This window comes from Arvicola amphibius, chromosome 5 (genome assembly GCF_903992535.2).
Source record: "Arvicola amphibius chromosome 5, mArvAmp1.2, whole genome shotgun sequence".
In the NCBI taxonomy this organism is placed as follows: Eukaryota; Metazoa; Chordata; class Mammalia; order Rodentia; family Cricetidae; genus Arvicola; species Arvicola amphibius.
The window spans coordinates 11,136,628-11,144,791 of record NC_052051.1 but is presented as its reverse complement, the minus strand read 5'-3'; the positions used below and the strand labels follow the sequence as shown (position 1 = coordinate 11,144,791).

Below are 8,164 nucleotides of genomic sequence, written 5' to 3'. Positions count from 1 at the left end.
AGCACTCGGGAGACAGAGGCAGGTAGATCTGTGAGTTCAAGACCAACCTGCTCTACAAGAGCTAGTTCCAGGACAGGCTCCAAAGCCACACAGAGAAACCCTATCTCAAAAAAAAAAAAAACAAAAAAGAAAAGAAGATTCTGCATTAAACATTTTCCTGACTTTCATTCTGTAAGTAGGCGTATCCCTGAATTATATACCATTCAGTTTGCCTACTCTGACCATCTCTAAATCCAGCTGCTGCACACCTGTTTCTGACTTTTGCTCATCACTGTGACTTCATGGAGCTGTTCATACTGTACCCTTCCTTCCTTTTCCTGGCAGGCTTTCACTATTCAGCCAAAGCTAGCTTTAAACCTCCGCGCTTCACAGGTGCCAGCTGGGTGGTGCTGGCACACACCTTTAATCCCAACACTGGGGAGGCAGGAGCAGGTGGATCTGAGTTCAAGGCCAACTGGTCTAGAGAGCGAGTTCCAGGACAGCCAGGGCTACAAAGAGAAACCCTGTCTCCAAAAAACGAGAGAGAGAGAGAGAGAGAGAGAGAGAGAGAGAGAGAGAGAGAGAGAGAGAGAGAGAGAGAGAGAGAGAGAGAGAGAGAGAGAGCGCACCCATGTTAGGTTGTCCTTTGTCCTCTTTGGTCTGGGTTTGAGACCGGTCATGTATTCTTAGCTTTGGTAACTTTTTTAAGTTAAGAGGCATCCAGTCGTTTTGTAGGTTTAAAAGCGGATGCCAGCAACCCCGCCCTAGATAATTAAATCAGGATGTGTCTGCAGGTGAAGGCGGGCAGGGTTTAGGTGTTTTTAGATACCTGTGAGGAAAAGCATGGCTGCAAAGCTCTGGGTGGCAGTCTGCCTAGGAAGAAGGCTTCCTGGGAGTGGGGATTCACCTGTCACCTGTTGGGGCTGAGTCACACCTTTTCTAAGTGGCTTGCCAGCATCCATCAACACTTGACCAAGGGGCGGGTGTGAGGGTGTGAACTGGCCTTTCTCCTGTGGGCTTCATTTGTTTTTGTTTTTTCTTTTCCCACCTTACAAGGAGGCTGGGGGCGGGAGCTGGAGGTTGGGGGGGGGGTTGCTCCGGAAACAAAGGATGAAAGGAAACTTAGCCAGGTGTAGATCGGGAAGAGAGAACAGGACCAGAGGCTGGAAGGCAGGTGCCAGGGTAGGAAAGCCCTGGTCATTGAGCATAGGGGAGGGAGAAACCCCGGTCAGCTGAGCTGCCAGTTGATACAAGCAATAAAGAGTTAGGAGCGGGGGGGGGGGGACGACTCAGTTTTCTACCTCTGGGCTCAAGGGGAGATGCATGGATGAACCAAATTAACCCAGAAGGCAGTGTTCTGCAGGTCCTATGCCTGTTGTCTGATCTTCCTCTCATCAGTGCTGGGAGGTCGACTCCATCCACTGTTCTTACCTCCAGCGCCTGCATTCTCAGTTATACAGGTGTTTGTAACACCGAACTGTGGGGTGTGGGCTTGATTTCCGGGGCCACCCTGATGCTAGGCTGTTGTGACCCTTCCAGCACGGTTCTCAGGAAACCAGGAGGCTCAGCCCTGGTCTTTGCTCCGTCTCTCTGCCTTGCACCTGCCGTCAGTGGAGTTTCACAACGCAACTCTAAACAGGTCCTCAGCTGAAAGTCCTTCCGTGGCTCCCCAGTGCCCTTAAGGCAAAGTCCAAACTCCTCCGAAGACCCGAGGCCAACAATTCCGACCCCTCGGGGCTTGCCCACACCACCCCCACCCCTGGGAGCTGTTCTCAAAGGCTGGGCAGACAGAAGTTACTCTTACCTCGGGCCTTTCCCCTCCGTGTTTTCTCACTTCCCCTGGGAAGTCATAGACGCCCCCCTCCCCGCCGTCAGGTGACCGTCCACCAGTCACTGCTGTCTCTCCCTCCCCACCTCTCCCCATCAAAGCACGCCTCCCTTTGCTTTAGAATCGCCTATTTACTCCGTCGGCTTCCCCCACGGACGGGAAGCCATCCTTCGGTAGGACTGTGTTTTGTTCCGGGCTGGACAGACGACAACTCCAGAACTCAACTGGACTTAGAGCGGGCGCTCCCTAAGCACGTGCGAAGGGAGCGCTTCGGAACATTTTCGGGGCGCGGGTCTGCAGCGACCCAAGGTCAGCAGCTCCGGGGGAGTGGGGGGCGCCGCACTCGGCGGAGGCCCGTCGCGGCCACCAGAGGGCGCCTGAGGCGCTCGGACACCGTGCTGTCCGGCCCGGGAGGAGCCCAAGTCGAATCTCAGCGCCACGCGGCGGGAGCCCCTCCAGCCCTGGCGCACCTGCTCCTGTCGTGGTCTCGGGCCGCGCCGCCGCCCGCCATTGGTGCAGCCTTGACAAAGGGGCGTGGTCAACGCCTCGGCCCCGCCCCCAGCCCTCCTACTTAAAGGAGTTTGCCGCTCCGAGGGGGAAATCGTAGTGCCGCGGTCCGGCCTCGCGAGCGGAGTAGCTTATTGACCTTGCGCGACCCGGTGACCCCGGCTACCTAGGTCGCCCCGGCCACCATGCCGCGCTCCTTCCTGGTCAGGAAGCCGTCCGACCCCCGCCGGAAGCCCAACTATAGCGAGTTGCAGGACGCGTGTGTGGGTGCGTGGCGGGGTGCGGGATGCGGGCGACTTTGGGGGATCCTGAGGGCGCGGAGGGGCGAGTCGGGCTCTGCGGACGCGACAGGTGGACCGGGAACTCCGGATCTTGGCAGTTGGGGTCCACCGAGGGGGTCTGGGGTCCGGGGCGGGGAGGCCCCGAGACTGTAGACCCGAGGGAAGGCAGTCCTGCGGAGTCCGAATTCCGGGTGGGGGAGGGGCGGGCGGGCGGGGGACCCTCCACCTGGCTCCCCGAGAACCGGCTCGGCTGACCCTCTGCTCCCTCTTCACTGCCCGCAGAGTTCACCTTCCAGCAGCCCTACGACCAGGCCCACCTGCTGGCCGCCATCCCTCCGCCCGAGGTCCTCAACCCCGCCGCCTCGCTGCCCACCCTCATCTGGGACTCGCTCCTGGTGCCCCAAGTGCAACCGGTGGCTTGGGCCACTCTCCCGCCGCGGGAGAGCCCCAGGGCGGCAGAGCTGACCTCGCTGTCCGATGAAGACAGTGGCAAAAGCTCCCAGCCTCCCAGCCCGCCCTCGCCGGCGCCGTCGTCCTTCTCCTCCACCTCCGCCTCATCCCTGGAGGCCGAGGCCTTCATCGCCTTCCCCGGCTTGGGTCAACTGCCCAAGCAGCTAGCCAGGCTCTCGGTGGCCAAAGACCCTCAGTCCCGGAAGGCCTTCAACTGCAAATACTGCAACAAGGAGTACCTCAGCCTGGGCGCCCTGAAGATGCACATCCGAAGCCACACGCTGCCCTGCGTCTGCGCAACCTGCGGAAAGGCCTTCTCCAGGCCCTGGCTGCTGCAGGGCCACGTCCGCACCCACACGGGTGAGTGTTCCCACAGCTGCCTCTCATTTCTCCGCCGTCTTAGGCCCCTGGCTCTGGTGGACTCAACGCTTGCTCCTAGCGCTGCCAGGCAAATGGCAAAATAGATGCTGGTTCTCCTGAACCCTGCTCCTTGCTGTTAGGGCTGCGAGTGAGGATGTACCCTCCGGCTCCCCGCTCTCAACCCAGACAGACAGAATATTGTTAGATTCCCCACCTGGCCTTGAGTCCTGGGTTGAGACCTTCCTCAGTCTCACCGTTTCTTAAATGCCTAAGAGCACTTTGTGGGACTTTCGTATATCGTGAAGTGTTGGATGCAGGCACCTTGCTAAATTAAGAAACGACTTTGCTGGTCCCTCAGTCTCAGAACGTGTGGAAAGCTTCTAGAAGTGAGGCCTGTCCTGGGTAGTGGGGATTCCTGGTTGGGGGGGGGGCAGTCTTTGGAAAGAGTGTTGAAGGGCCACAGCTATCAAACTTTGGGGTGTGAGCGGGCCTGTTGGAGCTGTGCATTTCCTGTTGTTGCCAGCATTGGCGCAGTTAGGCATTTGCAGGTCTCACTGACATCCTTAGGATGTGAATGAGGCTACTCATTTCTCCTTCAGGCACATTTTGCCTCAGATTTAACTTGTAAGGTTCTAACAGTCTGGCCTTTCTTCTGAACGGTGGCTGAGCTGAAGGGCTCTATCTGGGGAGAGCTGAAGCCCTCAGGGGGTCCTAGGCTGCCGCCCGTCCAGAGGGAGTTTGTTTTGATGTAAAGGCATGGCTCAGACAAAACCCTTGTTGAAATGCACCTCCCTGTTCTCAGGGAGTCCCATTGTGTGTCTTAATGGTGGCCCAGGGGGGTGGGGGCCTGCAGGGTTAGAGCAGGTGCATGGGGCAGTGGTGCCCAGCACCTGTTCTGGCCGCAGCTGCTAGCTCACTGCATGGCAGGCCCCTTTAATCCAGGGGGTATCGCATGTACAGTGCCCCCCTCAGTGGCCTTTGTCCCAGCCGGCCTGGTGCCGATTTCACACTTGCCAGGAACACTATAAAGGCGTCTGAGGGTCGGGGATCTGTGAAGGAGTGGAGGATCTACACTCCTGCACATGTCCTCAGACCCCCTCCCCAACTCCATCTCAACCTGTGTTGTCTGTCCCCCTACCCTTTGTTAAGATTTACTTCAATTCACTCCTTCCCTGCTAAACTGACAGGTAGTGCTTCAGCCATCCTTTGGGAGGGGTCACTACCCCTATTTCGTAGGGCCCTCCAGATCTCTGTATGGGCAGCGCTGAGTTACCTAGGAGTAAGTGGAGGAGGGTCCTTGCAGGGAGCCTGCATATGGCCAGGCCGCGCGAGCATCCCGCTGGGCTTTCTTCTCCGCTCCTATGGAGTCCCACCTGTATGTGTGGAACTTCTGTGCCCCCTAGGGTGGCTGGAAGCAGCTCTGCTCAGTGAATACCTGCTGAGTGGGTGGATCCCGCAGGAACCCTGCTGAGATCCCCTCCACCCAGAGGCTCAGCACACCCAGGAGCCAGTCATCAGCCCTTGAATTCCAGCACTAGAATCTAACCAACCAAAGGGCACCGCCTGTGTGCTAGCTAGGCTAGCGGGCTGGAGGGAGGGCTGCCCCACATCCCTAGCACCAGGCTTCGACACACAGTAGGACGACGATGGATACTTGGTTCTGTTGTTGGTATCTGTTAGTCTGGGTTCAAACCAGAGACCTTGTTCCTCTGTCTCTAGTGCTGAGATCACAAGCGTGGACCACCATGCTCAGGTCCCTTGTTATAAAAATAAATACTAGACAAAGCATGTTTATTAATTCTACAAGCATTTATTAAACTCTTACTATGTCTTCAGTCCCTGTGCACTACAGCCTTGGCTGGCCCAGTCGGGTGTCAGGACCGACGTGTCTGTAGCCACCCGGACTGGGCTGCCGGCAGGGTACAGAGGAGAGGCCTCACTCGCTCTGGGTGGGGGTGGGGAGGCCTCTCCAGGCTGCCTCTCAAGCTTTGTCCCAGACAAAGTAAATCAAGGAATGACTTCAAGGCTGATAATAGGAACACCAACCCCGGCTCCCTTTGCCTAAAGGCAGTGGCTAAAACTAAGGGCTGCGGAGGCCCTGGTGGGTGACCTGGGACCTGCTGCTTACCTGCTGCGCCTCAGTTTCTCTGTCTCTAATAGGACTGCAGAAAGCTCAAATGACAGGATAATCCAGTGTTCAGGACTTTGAGTTGGCCCTACCCTGGGTAGGGAGTTTGGAGACTTGGAGAAGTCTGGTCAGGGCCAGGGCTACACACGGGAAGCCCAGAGACCTTCATCCAGGGCAGGCCTGGGCACAGCAGATATCACAGGGCCTGACTGTACCTGGGCTCCCATGGTGCATTAGGGCTGGTGAAGCACTGTCTAGGCCTTCCTAACCCCTCTGGCATCTCTCCCCAGGTGAGAAGCCCTTCTCCTGCTCCCACTGCAACCGTGCCTTCGCTGACCGCTCTAACCTGCGTGCCCATCTCCAGACCCACTCGGACGTGAAGAAGTACCAGTGTCAGGCGTGTGCCCGCACCTTCTCCCGAATGTCCTTGCTCCACAAACACCAAGAGTCTGGCTGCTCTGGAGGCCCACGCTGACCCAGCTCTCTCCCCACCCTCTCTGGCATCTTCCTGCTTCCCTGGAGCCGGTCCTCGCTGCCAGGACTCTGTCTAGCCTTGGTCCAGAGACCTGTGGAGGCCATGTCTGACGCTGGCTCTCGCTTGGCTCCCTTGGTGGCCTCTTCTACAAATGACAGACGGAGGGCAGAGTGCCTTGGTCCCCTCCCAGAGCCACTCCTCAGTATTCATGAGGTACAGCCTCTGGACACAGCTGCTTCGAGCCACAGGACTAAAGCCAACCCACTGGCTGGGAAGCTCGAACCCCACTCAGGGGACCCCTACTTCCCTACCTCCCCCAAAGACCCTTCATGCCAACTTCTTGAGGTACAACAGACTATGCAATGGTCTCTTCCCCTGCCCCCAACTGCATCCACGCCCAGCACATGTCCAGGTGCCTCTGGGCCTGGGCAGCTGTTTCAGCCCCCGCCCCCATTTGTCCTGGTGACACCTGTTTCACAGCAGTTCAACTGTCTCAGAAGGGACCATGAGTAATGGCCGTCACTTGTTAGGGGCCAAGTGGGGTGCTTCAGCCTGGCCAATGTGTCTCCCAGAACTATTTTGGGGCCCAACAGGTGGCCCTGGGAGGAAGATGTTTACATTTTAAAGGTATTTATATTGTAAGCAGCATTTTGTATAGTTAATATGTACAGTTTATTGATATTCAATAAAGCGGTTAATTTATATACTAAAAACTGGTGTTGTTGAAGGGGGCTCATTGAAGGGACTTATGGGAGAGAGAGGCAGGGGTCTTAAGTCCTGTGCTTCGGAATTCTGACTGGAATGTCATGAACTTCGGGGACTGGACTGCCTAGCCTGGGTGTCTGGCCAATCCAGGTACTGTGCAAGCTTCCCCACGCTCTTCCGGTTCTCTGGCATAGGAAGCTGCTTCATGGCCTTATCTACAGCCTGGCCCTGGCCCTTGCTGTGGCTCCACTAGAGCAGGTCTTTGCGGGCAGGACTAGCTGTCCCTCCCAGCTGAAGGAGGATGTCTTTCCTGTTCCCAAGGGCCTCCCTGTCAGGCAGGCCCACACCTCTGTCTGGCTGCTGGGTACCAAATGGCCTTTGATGCAAGGAAATGGGCTGGCTGGAGCCAGGAGGGTGAGAAGCCAGGCCAAAGGGTAGGGGTCACTCAGCTTCCTGCTCAGAGGACCAGAGATGGGGCAATTCACCTCAGGCTAGCTGGTGCTGGTGACCTCAACGCTGAGGGCCTCCTGGGGCCAAGAGAAAATTGAGTATCCCTTTCTGAGCACAAAAGGTGCCGAAGGTGCCAGTTTCCTGTGGGGAGCTGAGCAGGCGTTGGCCTGTGGAGATTCAGCACAGCACAGCTCTAGCCGGGCTGGGGGTGGGGAGCTTCCAGCTCCAAAGAAGAGATGAGTCTTCTAAACAGGAAATGGTGACCCGCAGGCGGGAGCAGCCTAATGACTTACAGCTTTCCTCCCAAAAGGAAAAAAAAAAGTTCCCTAACAATTGCCAAATTGTGGCAGGCCTCCCTGAAGGGAGGTTAGTGAGGTGGGTGCTGGGGGCTGGGCACCAACTGGCTAAAGGCCTAGTGTGTCCCCCAATAGGTTTCTCCACAGTAGGTTGCTTAGTGACTTCACCAGGGAGGGCCTGGAGGGATGGGATGGGCCTCCAGGACCAGATTCAGTGCTGAGGGCCTGGCCCCAGGTCCTGTGCCTAGGACTTGGTCAGCCTGGCTCTGAGCTCGGAGCGTGCTGGGAGTCAGGTAGGCCTGGCTCCTGGCCCTGACTCTCACCTCTCTGCCAGAAGCAAGCCAGATTCCCTCTGCTCTCGGCCCCAGTTTCTGCCTCTAGAAACCGGAGGGCAACAGAGCCTGTCTCTGGAGAGACTGTTAGGAGACATTCCTTCACTCTTTCAGCGGGCACTGTGAGGCGGGGTGTGCCAGGCCCTGTGAACAGTCGCTGCACTCAGGGACTTCTGTTCTAGTGGGGGAGACAGAAAACAAACAAGCGATTAAACACCCTGCTTTCCCATAGCGGTGCCAGGGTGGAGTGAGGCTGGAGAGCCGGAGAGCAGCAGGCGGGGTTCCCACCAAGGCATCCAAAGCCCTCAGGAGGATTGACATTCCACTAAGGGGGAGGAGGAAGATGAGAAGGATGGGGGAGAGAAAGAGTGGA

At 57.3% G+C, this 8,164-nt stretch overlaps 1 protein-coding gene across 1 annotated transcript; it reads left to right on the top strand.

The window, feature by feature from the left end:
• Positions 1-2,427: 2,427 nt before the first annotated feature.
• Positions 2,428-6,009, top strand: Snai1 (snail family transcriptional repressor 1). The gene is made up of 3 exons (XM_038331284.2): positions 2,428-2,581; positions 2,878-3,405; positions 5,824-6,009. Exons 1-3 carry the CDS (start codon positions 2,500-2,502, stop codon positions 6,006-6,008), a joined length of 795 nt encoding a protein of 264 aa, XP_038187212.1. The 5' UTR covers positions 2,428-2,499; the 3' UTR covers position 6,009.
• The last annotated feature ends 2,155 nt before the right edge of the window (positions 6,010-8,164 follow it).

What these genes read in the sequence shown, in the direction of transcription:
- Snai1 (XM_038331284.2), top strand. Translation starts at nt 2,500, where the DNA reads ATGCCGCGCTCCTTCCTGGTCAGGAAGCCGTCCGACCCCCGCCGGAAG. An exon ending in GTTGCAGGACGCGTGTGTGG is followed by an intron (nt 2,582 to 2,877) that starts GTGCGTGGCGGG and finishes CACTGCCCGCAG; the next exon opens with AGTTCACCTTCCAGCAGCCC. An exon ending in CCACGTCCGCACCCACACGG is followed by an intron (nt 3,406 to 5,823) that starts GTGAGTGTTCCC and finishes ATCTCTCCCCAG; the next exon opens with GTGAGAAGCCCTTCTCCTGC.